We start from the raw sequence: 19,845 nt of genomic DNA, 5'->3' as shown, positions 1-19,845 counted from the left end.
TTTTCTGGTTGTATTCTAATAAAGAGACTGCGAAATAATTATATATGATCACTATACAATTGCAAAAACCACAAATCTAATGATAGCATGGTGGCTTAAGACTTTTGCACAGTACTATATGTCTGAATACTCAAATAATAACGAGTAAAACAGACTAACACAAGAGCCAGGCAACACCTTCCCTTATATAATGCATTTACAAACCAGTGACAAAAGAAACAGAAACACTGCTAGATTTTTTGGAACGCTTTGCTTAAATTGTTCTTTTAACTTGACAGATATAATTGAAATCACTACTGTGAGAAATCATAGCTGTCTCTGTGGCAGACCTAGACTCTGTAAACAGCAAATAAAAAGGAGCCGTGGAGCAGCCGATCATTTTATATGCCAGTCAGAAAACCAGTTCATTTGTAAAAACTGCCTACAAAGACCTGCACATGCAACCCATTTTACTTCCATGATAATGAGAAGGGGTCTCTATATGAGACGGGGAAAATAAGGGGGCTTGGTGATGTCATTTTATTAGCAAGTCAGTACATTTTTAATGAAAAATTATGAAGACAACCATTATTGCACACCTGCGGATCAATAGTTCACAACAGGACCAGGAACATGTATTAAAGATATAGTTCACCCCAAAATGTAAATTCTGTCATCATTTATTCACCCTCATGTCGTTCTGAACCTGATCAAAAGATTTTGATCACTGATAGTAACCACACACCCATAGACTTCCATAGTAAGAAAACAAATACTATGGAAGTCACTTGTGTGCTTACCATAATTTATCTGGTGACTTAAACTCCCTGCATGGTCACACTGATTTCAAAGTGTGTTGCAACCTAAGTGTGCTGTTACTTGTGGGTTTGAGCGGTGATGTACGGTTCGATCCGGTGGGACTATTATTAGCACTCATTAGCACATCTTGCTGATTCACCAGCATAAACGCAGTCAGTGTGAAATGCTAACAGACTAATGGTACCTCAACAGCTACTTAACTGCAAATAAAGATTCAGTTCTTTTGTCATCAAATAACTATGGCCTGGAAGCACAATAAGCTGAATAATTATACTGATAAAACGAATATTAAAAATAGCATATAGTAATAGAATGCAATCAAATGTGACCTTGCTGGTGAAAACCCAGCTAAAGTCAATTTTTGTGATTGTTGTCTACATAAAATCATCATAAATAATGTACAGAACATTCTGTGAAAATATATATATTTAAGCAATATCGCTCGAGTAGGAGTGTGATATAGCTCTATATCATCACGGCTGTGATTAGGCCAGAGGCACGAGGCCGCAGGCCGAGTGCCGGAGGCAATCACAGCCGTGATGATATAGAGCTATATCACACGACTCCGAGAGCGATATTGCTTTTATACAACAGTTCGACGGCACACGTTTGAAAAACGAAAACTAGAAAACAACAACGGAGTTATTTTAAAAGCCTCTTTGTTTTAGAACTACTTCTTCCGCCACGGATTTGAGGGCGGCCAGAATGACAGGTAAAACTTTCGGCTGCTTTGAAGCTCATAACAACTCAATGGACGGAAAAGCCGTTACTTTATATTACCGTTTCTTGGTCACAAAGTGTAGTTTTAAGATTAGTTCAGTCGAGAATGTATATGTATTATATTTAAATCTGCAGTCGATTAGTAAAGATAGCGCCTGTTTGAACATTTGCTTAGTGAGATTCGGTACGAATGAGAACCAAAGCATGAGCGGACGTCAGTGTTCACTCGCCCCGCTGACCACCGCCCTCTCTGGGCTACATCTCTGAAAGAGATACCCTGGCTCTCATGTTGGCCTTGTTTGTTTATGATCGTCAAAATGAGATCAAATCAGCAGTATTTGGTGTCATGATCAAACTATTACTTGTTTTTTAATTCATATTTAGTGTCTTTTGTGTTGTTATTGTTTTGGCGCGAGGTAAAAGTTAATAAAACTATACTTGTATTACGTTACTATTGCTTTCTCATTTATTCTTAACGCGATACGAGCACTCGATTATTATTATTAAACTTTGTTCTTGTCAGTACTATATAAAACGGTGTTTTATAAGTGTCAGAGAGATGTTTTTGCATGCTGCTTATAAATATACCAGTGGCCATATCTCATAACATGTTTTAATAGTCACGTCACGATAAAGTAAATGATCAATGTCAACATTTAAAAGCTGCAGTGCTTACCTGCAGTTTCACGGTGTTTTCGCGTTCTGATAAGAAATATAGCTCCAGAAAAAAAACGAGTGTTTATATTCCTCTTTCCAAGTGTTAATCGTCCACACGATGTGACAAGACATTTCTCCCATTAACTGTAACATAACATCCAATAGCGCTGATCTTTGACGAAATAACTTCTGATTGGGGATTCACAGACTGATTTATGAGCTAGTAAACTAATGAGACAAACGGAGAGTGATTCAAAACAGGGCGTCTGTGTTTTTCCATTCAGAGATGAGCCTGCTTAGGACCTCCATTCACTAGGTGGCGGAATAATACGAAAGGTGAAGCGGTTACAGTGCCGATATCAGCACAATATCGCACAGGTCTTAGCCAATCAGATTCGAGAACCAGAAAGAGCTGTTGTATAAATATAATATAACCTTGATCTCTTTATACTGACTGAGTAAGGTCATGTCAAAGATTAAAGTCAATGTGAAATCAATGAATAAAATCAAACTTTGATGATATCAAAAAAGTTAATTTTAAAGTATTAAAAAGTCAACTTAAATAAAGAAAATATATTAACCAAAATTAATATTGTCTCATTTTTAATCATTCAAAAAGTCACAACTTACACAACTAGTTTCTCTGGTTAAACTGGGCAGGCAAACAGCAACCAGCACAAACACAACATAGCTGTGCGCCTATGACTGCCTGTACATGTCTTGACTTATGCTTTTTAGATGTATACAATCATATACAAACACAAGAACACATAACAAGCCTATGAGCTGTCTCAACTTCAGACACACACCCTAACACTAAATATTCATTCAATATTCAACAACACTGGTATATATATCTCAAATATTGGTCATTTATTTGCATTATTGCAACTCTCCCTGTGACATTATACATGCTTTAAAATTTTGTAATTTGTAAATAATGCAGACTCAAGGTGGTAATGCAGCAAGATGTGAAGCGTAGTGCCGTTACACAGCAGGTCTGCATTATTTTCAAATAATTCAATGGCGTGTAATCAATTATTCCCTGCATAACCTACAGCAGGGCTTAAACATGAATTATCGTTTTTTTCACACTATAAATGCGATAGGGGTGATTGATGTGCAGTCAAACATACGTTATCCTTTTATATGTGTTGCATATATTTTTTTTTAATAGAATCAATTATTCTGCTTATACCACGATTACCAGAGACATTGCTCTTGCGGTTATCTAAAGACATTTGACAGCTCAGGTGTGCGTTTTTATCGAAAAATAATGCATACCTGTGGAACATTTCTCAACCAATCAGAATAAAGCATTCAACAGCCCCCTGGTATAACAATGAGCTTTAAGTTGAAAAATTCTTAATCCTGTGAAATGCAATATTTAAAAAACTTATATATAAAAACTAATATAACAGACAGGTCAGCAAGAGAAAGCATACACTGATGCCACAACAGGACTTGTGATTAGCACCGACCTGTCCGGAGAGGGTTTATAGCGAACAAAGGGTCCCCCGAGCCCTGGGACCCCCAGTGCGTTGGAGCTGAAGCCAGAGCCTGTGTTGGAGAAACTTGCAGAAGGGTTTCTGTACGCCATCCCTCTGTCTGCCCCGACAGGAGAAACGCTGTACTGGTTCTCTGGATAACTGACAGGCCTGTGGGTGGAGACGGAAATAGCAAGTGAGAAGAAAAACAAGCAAGGAGCCTAAAATGTTTTTCCAAAAGTAAAAGTGTTAAGTCCATTTAAAAAAAATCCAGATAATTTACTCACCACCATGTCAACCAAAATGTTGATGTCTTTCTTTGTTCAGTCCAGAAAAAATTATGTTTTTTGAGGAAAACATTCCAGGATTTTTCTCATTTTAATGGACTTTAATGGACCCCAACACTTAAACAGTTTTAATGCAGTTTCAAAGGACTCTAAACGATCTTAAACGAGGCATAAGGGTCTTATCTAGCAAAATGATTGTCATTTTTGTCAAGAAAAAGAAAAAATATGCACTTTTTAACCACAACTTCTCGTCTTCCTCCAGTCTTGTGACGCACCAGCTCGACCTCACGTAATTGCGTAATGACGTGGAAAGGTCACATGTTATATGAAACGCAAATTTGTGGACCATTTTAAACAATACCAAAACATTAATTAGTATCATTCGACATACAACAACATCGGAACGTTCCTCTTTCTTCACACTTGTACTGGGGCGTAGTTTCGATAAGTCATCCGTGACCTCTTGACGTGATGACGTATTGCGCGAGGTCGCGTTGGCGCATCACAGGACCGGAGGAAGACGAGAAGTTGTGATTTAAAAGTGCATATTTTTTATTTTTCTTGCCAAAAATGACATCGTTTCGCTAGATAAGACCCTTATGCCTTGTTTGAGATCGTTTAGAGTCCTTTGAAACTGCAATTTTAAACTGCATTAAAACTGTTAAGTGTTGGGGTCCATTAAAGTCCATTAAAATGAGAAAAATCCTCAAAAAGCATGGTTTCTTCTCGACTGGGCGGGGAGGTACATCGGCATTTTGGATGACATGGTGGTGAGTGAATTGTCTGGATTTTTTTACGAAAATGGACAAATCCTGTAAGACTCTTGAAAACTATGCAGAAATGTCTCACCGTTTAGCTGAGATGTGTTGGGGTTCTCTGTATGGAATGGGGACCAGTGCTTTCTGTGTACGACTCGGGACTGCAGGTGGGGCTCCGCTTGGGGTCCAGCGCTGGGTGGAGCTGTGCGTACCAGGAGGGCTGTCCCAACGCCATACCGGTGTCCGCTGCCCACTGCGATAACTTGCGGCTACCGGCTCCGCTTCTCCTTTCTGCTCCATCATCTTCATCTCGAACTCCTCTGTGCAGCCCCTACAAACACAATTTTTAGTTAAATATCTAAATGCTTTTACACGTTTATCATTTCATTTATGCATTTTAAGAGACAATTATGTTTAAGCCGACTAACAGGGCATACACTCTAAAAAATGCTGTTTTTTTTCTCCAACCCAGCGTTGGGTCAAAAAGGGTCGAGCCTGGCCCCTTGGGTTATAATTTAACCTATGCAGTAGGGTGGTCCTTATTTTTTTTTACCTTTAAAAGTTCATGCTCTCACCCCACCAATATGTTTGAATACATAAAAAAAAAATTGGTTTTCAATATTAATTAATATTTAGAGGTTGCTCAAGACCTTTGAAGTTTAACACATTCGAGTATTATGTGATACTTTGTGCTAGCATGTATAATTGTTTATAATATATACTTATGGCAGCAATGGACTTATTTGACCATGCTCCATGCAATTAAAACTCCTGTTTTAGTTGTGATAAAGCAAGAAAGCTTCAATGTAAATAAATAGACAATATACACTGAGACAACGGCTGAAGCAACACGAAGCAAATCCGCTATATGGTTACTTTGATCAGAAGAGACTGAGATAACTAAAACAAAGTTACCCTCCAAGAAGCAAGTTTTATGTGTGTGGTGCATTTTTAAATGGTACAGTTTTTGCAAAAATATATGATTTCAGAGTTGAACATTTAAAAAAAAAAATTGACCCTACTATGCAGGATTGTTTTAACCCATTGTTGGGTCAAATATAAGCATTTTTATGTTATTTTAACCCAACTGCTGGGCTCGTCCCTTGAGAACTGAACCCATGATCTACGCATTACTAGTGCATCAAGTATAGCTCCAAGAACAAAAAGTGTACCCCATGAAAAACAGCTTGACACAAGCTTAATAAAACATAACCGTTCATACTGTGGTAAAGGTTACAGCTTTTCAATGATGGCTAAAACAACCCATTCTGCAATCATGTGAGTACAGTGGGTCTTGTTCACTGACGGATTAGTCCCAAATCCCCGTTGACCAGTTCACTAACCCCTACCTAATGCCAAACAGCAGAATAAAACCTCTCATCAGCGCTGGATTCCCTCTGGGTCTCTCTGCTTTCTGATGATGATGAGAAACTGAATCCTTCTGTCTGAAGCCCCCTCCGCTGTCAGCACTTTCACACAAGGACTCAACTTGGAGTCAAGGTCCAACTGTCCTTTGATTTTAGTTTCTTCTGAAAGAGCAGCTTTATCAGTCCGCCTACCTTTATTAAATCTTCCCGCTGCCCATGCAGGCCCAACAAATCATTAAAACACTGTAGCTCAGTACATTGTAGCTTAGCCAATGCTACAAATTACAAAAGGGTCCAAGTATTATTTTAAACAATAATGGTTATTATTTCAGGGCATGAAGCTATGCTGCCAGTGCCTACCCCAAGCATACAATATTCTTATCCGGCATATACTGTAAATCTGAGATTTTATTACATGCCTGGCAAAAATCCCAAGTCTGCCCACTTAAAGTAATAGCACACCTCTCCTCAATACACCACACTGTTCACAGATGGAAGCAGGATAGGACACAAAATAAGTTTCATATAAATAGTGACAGCAACAGCAAGCACCTTACAGAGATGAGACTTTTGCCCAAGGCTGTGAGGGTTTGGTTACCAGCCTAGACTTTTAACCACCTTATTCATGCCTTGTACAGTACTGTAGTGCAAAATAACCATAGCACCACAATGCAACCGAATACCCCTTTAGTCCCTCTTGGCCCCCAATACAGTAGGTCATATATATTTTATACATCATCATTATTGTATGCTGCTACCTATTATTATCCTCCCTGCACGAGGAAGACAGTGAGAGATAAAGCAAGACTGAGACAAACTGAGATACAGGAGCCAAAAACAGACAAAGGAAAACAAGAAGGAAAAGAGAGGAGAGAATGGATTACACACTAGCGCAACAGTCTCTCTGTCTAATTTACCAAAAAACTCCCTTTGGAGGACCACATGAGAGGATAGAAACTACACAGTATGCGTATGGGAAAGAATATTAAATATCAACTGTGCTTTGAAAAAAATATTTTCAGCCAATCTAACCACAAAAAAGCAATGCAGGATACAAAGTAAAAAAAAAATGTATCCCTAAATATACAGTCAGTGTTTACATGTCATAAGTTTGAATGCTTTAAAATGAACTCACTACTAATGATAAACCTTGAGCATACACAAACAATTCAGATATAAGTGAACAAAGGAACCCTGAACATAAAAACATCAGCACAGCCTCTGGCCGTCTTTTCCCTCATCTCCGAAAGTGTTTTTAACACAGCACTCCTCTCTTCCTGCCAACCATCCATCCTTCACCGGCTTAGCGATCACTGTTGATCTTCACGCCGTTCATTGTTCCAACACAATCTAACGCATTTCACCTCGTTCTCTTTGTCTCCGAGCGCGTCACTGACCTCCAAGTGCAGAACTGAATGTTGTATCGGATGTCCGCGGCGGCTCCATGAGACTCGAACTGACAGCTCAAGTACAGACGAGACTGACAACCACACACACACGCACACCCCTCCAATCCTCTCTTTCACTACGATAACAAGGGAAGAAGGAGGGAGGAGGGAGGGAGAGGAGGGGTAGTTCTTTCCTCCATGTGCAACACCCTCTTACTTTGTTTCCGAGCGAGGAGGCGCTCAGACATGTCTCAGCATCTTTAGATCCTCTCCTTGCATTCAAAACATACACACGTCCTCTCCGAATGTGTTCTTAATTACTACCCCTTTATTTATTTTTAACCCCTTTTTTACAGATTGCAAGCTTTAATCTCACACAATCTGCTCCCCTGATGCTTCTCGATATACGGAGGGAGCGACGGAAAGCGTTACGAATAAAGAAACAGAAAGCGATGGAATGACAGAAAGGCAAGCATGTCCAAACATGCAATTAACACACTTTCATTTCACGACACGGGTGGATAAAGGGAGGGCTGTTTGGATGTGTGTGTGTGTGTGCGAGAGAGAGAGGAGTTTACTGATGCAATTTAAGCACAATGAAGAACACGCGCCCTGTTAGGATGCCAATCAAACGCCGTCATGTAATTGGTCACCAGCAGCATCCATTCAGCAGTAAGGGTGAGTTATAAAAAACAGTTGATCCCAATGAATTTAATTTTTTTTACTAATAATTACAGATTTATCTACAAAAAAACAACAACTTTGAAGCACATTACACATTGCATTGTCATATCTACAACATGTTATTGTTTTAAAATTGAAGTATGACTCCCTGAATTCCATATTAATCAAATCATGAGGTGCCTAGAAATTCCCAACCCTACTCGGCAGACAGTTATGGCTTACACAATGATTTTCCGCATGTAGTTTAGAAGCTTGCACACGTACCTTTTCAATGCAGCAATATTGAGTCTTCACATAATCACGGTTTTCATTTGTAAACTGTTCCATCCCTCTCTTCTCTCCTCTTCTAACACTCTTTCTCTCTGGTCCTCTCTCTCTTCCTCTCTCTAACACTCCCACTCACTGTTCCCCTGAGAACTGAGGCGTCTGCCAATGTTCTCAAAATCTGGTGAGCGCCTGTGTGTGTTTGTTTTTGTAAGCGTTTATGCATTAGACAAAGAGAAGGTACGAGCAAGAGATGAACAAAAGCGCCTCCTTTTCAGTTGATGAAACAAACAGGTTTTGTAATGTTTATATTTTGTTCAAGCTATAGAAACAATGAAATTAAATCTTTGAATTATGTCAGAAAGTTTCCAACACTGGCGGGCATCTGTGACAAGCAGCATTAATTCTGCCACGAGAGCCGTCATTAATCTTTTCAAAATGAGAATGTGTCTCCAGTGTGATGCAAAGTGCAAAAAAAAACAATAACAGCAGCCCTGTTGGATTTTGCTGCTGGCCAGATTTTAAGCTGAAATTTGCTGTTTTTTGGTATAGACTGACTCTGGCTAGTTCAGCTGTCAGAGAAGGTTTTGGTATTTGGTGTAAGTGAAAACACTGAATGTGGTTAAATGCACAAGGATGTTATAAAAAGAATCTGGATTTGACCATATCTGACCCTGGACCACAAAATCAGTCATAAGGGTAATTTCTTTTTTAAACTGGGATTTATACATTATACATTTATTCCATTGATGTATGGTTTGTTAGGATAGGACAATATTTGGCATAGATACTATTATTTGAAAATATGGAATCTGATGGTGCAAAAAATCCAAATATTGAAGTCCAAATGTACCCCCTCAGAAAAATGAATTTGTGATAGGAAATTTACAAAATATCTTATTTTTACAAAAATCATGGCAAAATAATTTTTGCCATAAAATAATATTTTTTAATTATGACCCACACAATGTATTTTTGGCAATTGCAACAATAAGACAATACTTAAGACAATTAAAGGTATAAAATGCACATGCGCAACACTCTACCTGCTCCTTTCCCTTCTTTTCATACAATTCGTAGGCACTTTTTCTCTTGCGACCCTCAGACATTTTGAAAAAACACGGTGAGAACGGAAACCATAGCTCATTACTCATATACACCTGAAAGTGCGCATGCGCAGAAAGGGACGAGCACGTACAATGGCCTATGTAAACATATTACCAGAATGATTGACAACTAGAAGGGACCAATAGTTTTGATGATCCACCCGGAAAAAGAAAATACTCTGCAATAACTTTAAGTTTTTCTTTTTTTTTTTGGTCACAGTCTTTAGCAAATTTTTATATTAATTGGGACTTATCATGAAAATCTGACTTTTTTCATGTTTAAGTGCTATAATTGGGTACCCAGTGCTTCTATCAACCTGGAAAATGTGATAAAGATCAACCAAGTAACTTAGTTTTGGTAAACCATTCTCTGCAAGCATGTGAAAAAATAAGTAATTAAAATCTGGCTCCCCTTGTGATGTCAGAAGGAGATAATACCACCCCTGCACTATCCAACCACTGCACTGCAATTTAGTGCAGATATTAACTAATTTGCATTAAAAAGGACACACCCACAAATGTTTTTGCTCACACCTAAAAAATGGCAATTTTAACATGCTATAATAAATTATCTATATAGTATTTTGAACTAGAACCTTACATATATACTCTGGGAACACCAAGAATCTTAAAAAAGTATTGTGAAATGTGCCCTTTAAAATTGTTTATCTGGTGCATTAAATACAACAAAAAAAATGGCATTCTCAATTTTACAAAAAACTTTCACCATTGTGATGCAGACAATATCATCGTAAATACTAGCCAAAGCTCCTGCACCAGACCTTCAGACAAGCTGGAGCCTTTTAATATTTTCTCTGTTAATGATCTATCAAAGCATAGTGATTTTATTGCAACTATGAGAGCAATTCAGCATTTTAATAACAAGGCCAATTATGTTTTTCCATCATCTAAATACTAATGTACTTGAACTGGACACCAAACACAAAACAGATCATAATGTATACAGATAATAATGTATGCATTGCTATTCTCTTTCGTATAATATTGTAGAGATACTTAAAGGTACAGTATGGGTTTTTAGCGGCATCTAGCAGTGAGAGTGCGAATTGCAATCAACCTCAATTTTGAAATGTAGCTGAGAAGCTAAGATAGCTGCCACAGGACAAATAATAATGGCGACTTCTATGTAAGGGTACCCGTGGTATATGTAGATAAAAACGGCTCATTCTAAGGTAATAAAAACAATACAGTTTAAGTAAGGTCTTTATTCACCACTAGTAATAATATAGTTATGTATATTATATTGCATTTCTGTCAAGAGAGCCTTCTAAAAGTTACACAATGCACAATTAACCTTGGATTGATATTGGTTAATTCAAGTGTGTATTGCTATACCCTCATTTGGCTTTACTGAAAAAAAACAGGTTGTCAAAAGGTGTTCCTCACTGTGTAAGATCATAAGATTAAAATCAATGTGAAATCAAACTTTGATGCTCCAAATATCAATTAGATCATGAGACTTAAGCTTGGATTTCACATACTGGGTCACAATTGTGTTGTCAGGTTAAACCATCCCCTCCTCCAAAACCGACTAAAACTCAAATAAAGAAAAATTTCAAAACGCTCACCTGCGGGCTCCTCCCTCTTCATAAGGTGGAATGATGACCACTTTAACGGTGACCGATGTCCGCAGTAGGTCAATCATCTGGTCATGGGAAAGTGTCACCGCGGCAACCTTGCAGATCTCCACCAAACGGCTGCCCTGCCGGAGACCCGCCTGCCAGGCAAAACCGTATTCCTCCACTTCAGACACAGTTCCATCGAGTCGAACATGGAAACCAAGCTGACCTAAACCGTTACGTCGTAACGTCATATCGACCGTCTCGCAACCTACAGTCAATACCTACAAAAAGAAAACCAATCACAACATGAGTTCATTATAACATCATCTGGAAATTTCAGGAGTGCTTGTAATGCGCCTACCTTCAGTCTCTGCACCACCTCTCTGATGTCTTGGGCATTGCCCTCAGGCACCCGTAACGCCACGTGATCTCCTCTGCCATAGTAAATCTTCAGTGCAAGCCTCTCTGCTGTCCATCCAATCACATCAGCACAAAAACAATTAAACACCACCTCTTTGGTAGAGCAGTCCGCTAGTACTACATACTCATTGGAGATGGCAAATGCACAGGGCAACTCGGCACCTCCACCACTAAAGTCCTGCGCAAGTACGCGCCAAACAAGCGCCCCCGCGGCACTCATCTCCGCCCCCTCTCGTGCCCGCACGCGTTCCTTGCGTTTGGAGGCCAAAGAGATGAGAGTGTTCAGCTTGCCGGCCGTGTCCACCAATGTTGTGGTAACACAGTTGTCTGCCAGATCTCGCAGGTACCCCTGGCGCGTACGGGCCGCCATCGTGTGGAATTTTTCGGATTTGTGTGCGGCGTTCTCTGCGTTGATAATCTTAGCTAGCAGGAAGGCGCGGAAGGCAGCTGGGTCACGAAACATCATGCCATTGGGTGGCAGAGGCGGGCCAAATGGAGGGACGTCCTTCATGCGCGTCACCGCCACACTATAGGATGAAATGACTGTTACTTTAACCAATCACGGTATAGCTTTTAGTTTAATGACATATTTTAAATGGCTAAGAGTATGTGGACACCTTGTTAAAACTGTAGGGCTATGAGGTATTGCCTCATAGGAAATTTAGATAAAAGAGGATCAGTGAGGTCAGGTATTGATCCTTGCAGACTGTATTAAAATTTATCCTAAAGGTGATCATATCTGGGCTTTTAAGGGCCAGTCAAGCTCCTGTATAGATCTCACTCCCCAAAGGGCTGCCACAAATTTGGAATAACACATTTTTGTACAATGACTTGTTTTCACTGGTATAATAAAACATGTTAATTCGAAGGGTGTGTCCACATACTTGTGGCCATCATGTATCTCAGTGATAAGCAACAGGCACACATGCAAGAACTGTGCTTAGCAAGGGCTGCATTGGAAACATGGCCAACCTATAGCAGGTGTTGTCCGAGCAAGGGTTGTGCACGCGGACGATGACAAACACGTGCTGGAAGTGAGAGCGAATGTTCTGTGGAGTAAACGGGTGAGCTCCAGGCTCCTGGAATATAATAGTGACTATATCGTTTCCTATGTGCCTCTTCCTCAAGAGCTGTGAGAGAAATAAATGAGAGAAAACAAATACAAGTGAGTAATTCAATGCAATAAAAGTCATGTACTGCTTGTGTTTTAGGCTATGCCATGCTATTGCTACTGGAAGGTGTTTCCAACTGGTTGCTACTAAACCAAATCAAAAAGTGTACATCTCTTTATGTTTTGGTTAATAGATATAGCTCAGGTATCTTCTTTAGGGGACACTCCACTTTTTTTTTGAAAATATGCTCATTTCCAGCTCCACTAGAGTTAAACATTTGATTTTTACCTTTTTGAAATCCATTCAGCTGATCTCCAGGTCTGGCCCTACCACTTTTAGCATAGCTTAGCACAATTCATTGAATCTGATTAGACCATTAGCATCATGCTAAAAATAACCAAAGAGTTTTGATATTTTTCCTATTTAAATCTTGACTCTTCTGTAGTTACATCGTGTACTAAGACCGACGGAAAATTAAAAGTTGCGATTTTCTAGGCAGATATTGCTAGGAGCTATACTCTCATTCTGGCGTAATAATCAAGGACTTTGCTGCCGTAACATGACTGCAGCAGGCGTAGTGACATTACGCAGCACGTGAAAGTAACCAATGGGACTATGTTTAGCTGCTGCGTAATATCATTGCGCCTCCGGCAGCCATGTTACGGCAGCAAAGTCCTTGATATTATGCCAGAATGAGAGTATAGTCCTAGCCATATCGGCCTAGAAAATTACAACTTTTAATTTTCTTTAGTACATGATGTAACTACAGAGGAGTCGAGTTTTAAATAGAAAAAAAACCCAAAACTCTTTGGTTATTTTTAGCGCAATGCTAATGGACTAATCAGATTCAATGGATTGTGCTAAGCTATGCTAAGTGCTACCGCCAGACCCGGAGATCAGCTGAATGGATTCCAAAACTGTAAAAATCAAATGTTTAACTCTAGGGGAGCTGGAAAATGAACATATTTTCAAAAAAAGTGGAGTGTCCCTTTAATGTAAGTCTTGTTTTATGGTAGCCACAAAAACAGATATGAGAAAGACTTAAAGAGGAGAAGTGCAGGAGAGAGTGAGAAAGGATAGACTGTTGAAGGACACTGGAAAAATAAACTGGCATACATATATTCAGAGACGCACACAGATTTTTCTGGTGAGAGACACAGAGGTGTGAAGTGGGCTGTTAGCTGCACCGCAGCAAGAATCTGTCTGACAGCCAGTAATAAAGCAATATAATGTACTTAAGTTGTAAAAAGAGACCTTAAGTCTAGGTTTGCATTTCCTGAGGGAATTACCAGTGCTTGCAAAGCATCAAATGAATAATGTTATTATGTGTCTTCTTGTGCAAACACAGAATCACAGAAATCCTGCCGTTGTCATGACACTCAATATGCATCATGACTTCTTCTGCCAATGCAGAAAAATCAACACACACTGTGTGAGAATTCACATGCTTCCCTCAAAACACAGTATGCAAAAGGCAGTACGTCAAATGAGTAGGCTTGTCCTGACATTTTTCCATCCCATCATGATGCAAATATGACATTGACATCATTGCAGACATTTGTTTTTGAATGACCAACATGAATAAATGTATTTATTTTAATGCTTCTAATAACAGGTTACAGCATTCATGCCCACCTGATCACACCAGTGTTGTGCAGAAAAATTTTTGTGTGTAACAGAAGCAGACTTTCAAACAGAAGCAAGCTTTCTTTTGCTGCAAAGTACGTATTGAACTAAGTAGAAATTAAAAAAATATATATCTTATCAAGAAGCTCTTTTACAGAAAGCCTTTTATAAAGCAATGTGAAACACTGGTGCAAACTACTACAGAACAAATCTGACAGATGACAAATCTGCTTTGGGATTGGAGTTCTGTTGCATGTATCTTAAAAACAGTTTGGATGTAAATGCAAATCACATTAAATTACAAATAAAAGTAGCGTACAATTCAGTCTGTCGTAACTCTTATCTATAAAAAGTAAAGCAGTAACCCAATAATTACTTTACTTTCTGCATAAAGCCACAGCTATTATTACTCTTAAAATTATAAGTATCTGTGCTGCCTACCCGTTCACACAAGTGTAAGCGCATGCATTATATAATTCAAGTACACACAAAAGTAAAACCATGGAAACACTGAGCTTCATTGCATGTTAACAAGACTCCCCACTTATAAATAAGTCCTGAGGGGGACACTCCTGTACCCTGAGATCATTCGACAACCCTGACATCCTTTTGTATTGCTCCTTAATCACTACAACACACTCGCATGAGTATGTGTCACTATATGTGCCATTAACCCTCAATCGGTCCTTGGGGTCAATATGACCCCAAACGACATTTCATTGGTTAACAAAAAAGGTTCCCTTCATCTCAGAGATGTAAAACTTTGTGACTTAATAATCTATCTTTACATGCACGAAAAAACTGGGCTTGATTCGGTTGTTCTAAAGGTATGTAAAAAATTGTTTTATCAATCTGTCCCTTGGGGTCAATATGACCCCAATTGAAAGTGAATGGGAAATGCAAAAAATGTTACTTTTTTTCCATTTGTCAAAAAATAAATATCAATAAATCCAACATAAATCTGAAAATTTTGACACAGAAATGAAGGCCTGGTACTTGTGCACAAATGCAATGCAAAAACACATGCTCACACAAACACACACAAATACACACACACACAAACACACACAGGTATGACTGCCACAGAGAGCATTTGTGTGGAATTTGGCAAATAAAAGCAGTCACAAATGCAGAAAATAACACATAAAGGGGTGTGACATAATGCACACACATGTACACTCACAAACACGCACGCGCACACACACACACACACACACACACGTGCTCTTTCTCTCTCCTTCTCATGCACACTCTCTCACACACACACTCTCTCTCTCTCTCACACACACACGCACGCGCGCGCACACACACACACGCACGCGCGCGCACACACACACACATACAAACCCACACACGCACACACAAACACATACAAACACACGCAGACAAACGCACACACGCATGACTACCACAGAGAGCATTTTATAAAATTTGGCAAATAAAATCAGTCACAAATGTAGAAAAAAGATACAAAGGGGTGTAATCTAATGCACGCACATGTACACTCTCTCTCACACACATACAAACACACACACACACACACACACACACACACACACACACACACACACACACACACACACACACACACACACACAAACACAGACACACTCACATGCTCTCTCCCTCTGCCTCTCACACACATTCTCTCAAGCACACATGCTGGCTCTCTCTCTCCCTCTCTCTCTCTCACACACACACACACACACACACACACACACACACACACATGCGTGCGTGTGTGCACACATACACACACACACACACACACACACACTTACACTCAGTCAAATTTATATGGCATTTTGTAAAAACAGACATTTCAAAATGCATCAAAAGCTATAAAAATTACTATTTGACATGATATTTATTTTTAATATCCTTTCTAATGTTTATATAAACATAAATTAACAAAATGTATCTCAAAAGTAATGCTTTGAGCAGTTGTCCATATCCAGGAAAATGAATGGGTCTCTATGGGAATCTGCCGGTCTAAATGATTTAATTCCTACACTGTAATTCTCTTTTGTTTTTTTCTAAAAACCGATGCCTGAATTCAACACCTCACACCTATATTAATATCTAAAAACAATTTAAATCAAATTTAGATAATAATTTATGTGAATTTTCGTAAAAATTTGATATTTTTCAGGAAAGCCAATTGTGTAGTTGAGGATTTTAGTGGTAAACAGATACAAAACTACTTTAAATCTCTCAAAACACAGCTTTATTGTATAGATGAGAAGTAAACAAAAAAAATGATATATTATTTGTATTATTGAAAATGTATATTTTTCTTACAATTACACTTTCAATTTTGGGGTCATATAGACCCCAAGGGCCAGAAGTGTAAACAGAAAACGAGGAGCGTTTGAGGGTTAAAAAGACAAGAGTATTATCTGACAGATGTACACTGCCCCCTTCAGGCTGTTTTAGAAGGATGCAAATTCATTTGCTTTAACCTGCAGTTTCATTTCTGGTCCACCAAATGAAATAGTAAAAAATATTTTTGTCAAGTTTCTTAAGCCTGGAATACACGAAACTCCTATAAGATCATTCCCTTATCACAATGTGTGACATGGATCATTTAAATTTGGGTACGACAAGCATGTAGACTGTACAAGGTTAACTCGAAAGGCTTCGGCGGCTGCGTCACACGTTATTGAACGTCATCAGCATAAACACTGTGCATTAGTTAGTTAAGCCCTTAGCTTCAAACACTCTGTACATTGCTCATGCTGAATTTTTTACACTGTCAGAAAACTATCGTAGGTTATCTTTGGACCAGGAAAACTGCAGTCTTTGAACCTGTCTCACTGTATGACATAGGACCACCGATGAAGGGACGATTGTTTCACGATGGCAATATTACGTCTGGGACAGCCAAAAATTGTGCAGTGTATACCAGGCTTTAAACACTTTCTTTTTGCTTATTGCTACATAATTGGTAGAGTCAAACAGAGCGACATTTTGAGTCAGTGTTTGCACTATTAAACCTACGAATGAATAATTTATAGCCATAATTTTGCACATTACGCTGGCATAAGCTTTTACAAAACTTTTAAAAGAAAAATCCAGATAATTTACTCACCACCATGTCATCCAAAATGTTGATGTCTTTCTTTGTTCAGTCGAGAAGAAATTATGTTTTTTGAGGAAAACATTGCCGGATTTTTCTCATTTTAATGGACTTTAATAGAGCCCAACATTTAATACTTAACACTTAACAGTTTTTTTTTCAACGATCCCAAACGAGGCATAAGGGTCTTATCTAGCGAAACGTTTGTCATTTTTGGCGAAAAATATCCACTTTTAAACCACAACTTCTCGTCTAAATCCGGTCGTGATGCGCCAGCGTGACCCCACGCAATATGTCATGACGTCAAGAGGTCACAAAGGACGAACGCGAAACTCCGCACCAGTGTTTACAAGTGTGTTGCAAGAGGACTGTTCCTACGTTGTTGTATGTCAACTGATACTAATTAATGTCTTTGTGTCAGTTTATTGTTTACAATGGTCCGCAAATTTGCGTTTTATATATGTAACACGTGACCTCCCTACGTCACTACGCATTTACGTTAGGTCGCGCTGGACTGGACCTAGACGAAAAGTTGTGGTTTAAAAGAGCATATTTTTTGTTTTTTCTTGTCAAAAATGACAATCGTTTTGCTAGATAAGACCCTTATGCCTCGTTTGGGATCATTTATAGTGATTTGAAACTCCGTTGAAAAAAACTGTTAAGTGATGAGTTAAGTGTTAAATGCTGGGCTCTATTAAAGTCCATTAAAATGAGAAAAATCCTGCAATGTTTTCCCCAAAAAACACAATTTCTTCTCGACTGAACAAAAAAAAGACATCAACATTTTGGATGACATGGTGGTGAGTAAATTATCTGGATTTTTCTTTTAAGAAAACGGAATATTCCTTTAAATAAATCTGATTTAAAACAGTTGTTTATGTTCATTATTTTTGTAATGTTATTCACTTTGTACTGCAAAGTTTTCTGAATGGTAAATGAGACATGAGATGTGGATGTCTGTGCGTGTTCATGTGTTTTGGAGGAGGCGTGGCTTTGGAGGGCAATTTAAATGGAGGGTGGGATCGTGATTTCAATGCTAGTAGGCTACCGTTAGCATTTTTTCAAAATCAGATACCCTGCCTTTAATACATCTAGGTTATATTTTCAAATAACGTTCTTACATTATGCAAATTAAGTAAATGTACATTATGTGACTTATTGGTTTTTTTTACATACTGAGTCACATTTTATAACCTAATATTCTTTACCTCCAATTCCAAAGAAACATTTATTATGATAAAAGAAATCCCCATGAATCATCCAAATTTTGTCCTACATCATTTTCCACTAAAAATTCTTTACACACATATTAATTAAACATTTCCAAGGTAAAACACTTTGACGCACATGCATGTACACGAAAAACAAACACTACCTGAAGGCAGACAATGCCAGAATACTGGAAATGAATGGTAATCAACAATATGGAAACACCGGCAGGGAACCACACCCTGCTCTGATTCATACATCAAAGTATATTTTAAAAAGCAGGAGAAAAAGAGGAACCTGACAAAAACAAACATAAAGAGAAAGGGCGAAACCGATCCCTTCAGCCCAACACAACCAAAATAAAGATTCATGGAGTGGACATCCAGAGGCTGCGACCGCTCGTGATCCACAAAAAAGCATTACATTTACAACTGCACATCATAAACTACTACTTCTCCAGATGTTTCTTTGCAAACTGAGTCTGCCCAATGCGCCCACCACAAACAGACTGGCGAATATGAGCAAAGCTAAGAAAATGAGGAGCATGTGAACAATGTGCACGGCGTTCTAGGAGTATTTGCAGGTGGGTGAAGAGGGGGTGGGATTTCTTAGGATAAGTTCGGTCATGCCTCTTAAAAACAGGCTCTGTAAAGACTCTTTGATGTAATAACATGCACGGATGAATGCGTCTCTCACCTGTTGAGGATTATTGGGCATGTATGGAAGCATGGTGGACACGTGAAACATGATCTCGTAGTCTTGATAGGTGGTATATAGAGAGTGTGTTCCAGTTGAGTCCGCTGTTAAACACACACACACATTAACAGTTAGGAAAACAACACGCATTGAAAACCAGTTTGTCTAAAAAAATGTAAAGCCACATTATGATAAAAAAATGAGATAATATTTAAGGTTCTGTACTATGTTTTTTGTTTTGTTTACTAAGCAAATATAAAGTGCATGTCAGCAAAAGACATACATGCCAAATGCTAGAAATTCATGTTAATTTTTCCTTTCAACCTTCATTCAATTTACTAGCTGTATTGAAAAGTACAATAAAATTACAATTATGCAAAATGTGTTCATAGACATTCAGACCCCACTCTACAATTTAATAACAAACAGATTACATCTTTAATTATTTATCAAGATGTTTCTTTGAAATTAAAGATATGGAGAGCGAATATACTAGCAGTTTTGTATTCCATTGTAGCTATAACTATTGCAGTCATTCATTCATTCACTAGCCTATGACCAGAGGCATTTGTGAGTGCATCTGTGTTGTGCCTTGTCAAAAGGC

The 19,845-nt window shown here is 38.6% G+C and overlaps 1 protein-coding gene across 2 annotated transcripts in view; it reads right to left on the bottom strand.

The window, feature by feature from the left end:
* Positions 1 to 19,845, bottom strand: part of sipa1l3 (signal-induced proliferation-associated 1 like 3) — a 96,946-nt gene that overhangs the window by 9,511 nt on the left and 67,590 nt on the right. The window contains exons 7-12 of one of the 2 annotated variants that reach the window (XM_073853519.1): positions 19,242 to 19,345; positions 12,492 to 12,649; positions 11,461 to 12,046; positions 11,106 to 11,380; positions 4,799 to 5,038; positions 3,657 to 3,833 (exon numbers count right to left, since the gene is read on the bottom strand). In XM_073853519.1, the coding sequence (XP_073709620.1) occupies positions 3,657 to 3,833; positions 4,799 to 5,038; positions 11,106 to 11,380; positions 11,461 to 12,046; positions 12,492 to 12,649; positions 19,242 to 19,345 (1,540 nt within the window). The remainder of the gene's footprint in view (positions 1 to 3,656; positions 3,834 to 4,798; positions 5,039 to 11,105; positions 11,381 to 11,460; positions 12,047 to 12,491; positions 12,650 to 19,241; positions 19,346 to 19,845) is intronic. The other variant, XM_073853520.1, reaches the window with a different exon arrangement.

This window comes from Misgurnus anguillicaudatus, chromosome 15, assembly GCF_027580225.2.
Source record: "Misgurnus anguillicaudatus chromosome 15, ASM2758022v2, whole genome shotgun sequence".
NCBI lineage: Eukaryota > Metazoa > Chordata > Actinopteri > Cypriniformes > Cobitidae > Misgurnus > Misgurnus anguillicaudatus.
The sequence above is the reverse complement of the archived record's forward strand: the minus strand, read 5'-3'. Positions and strand labels throughout refer to the sequence as shown.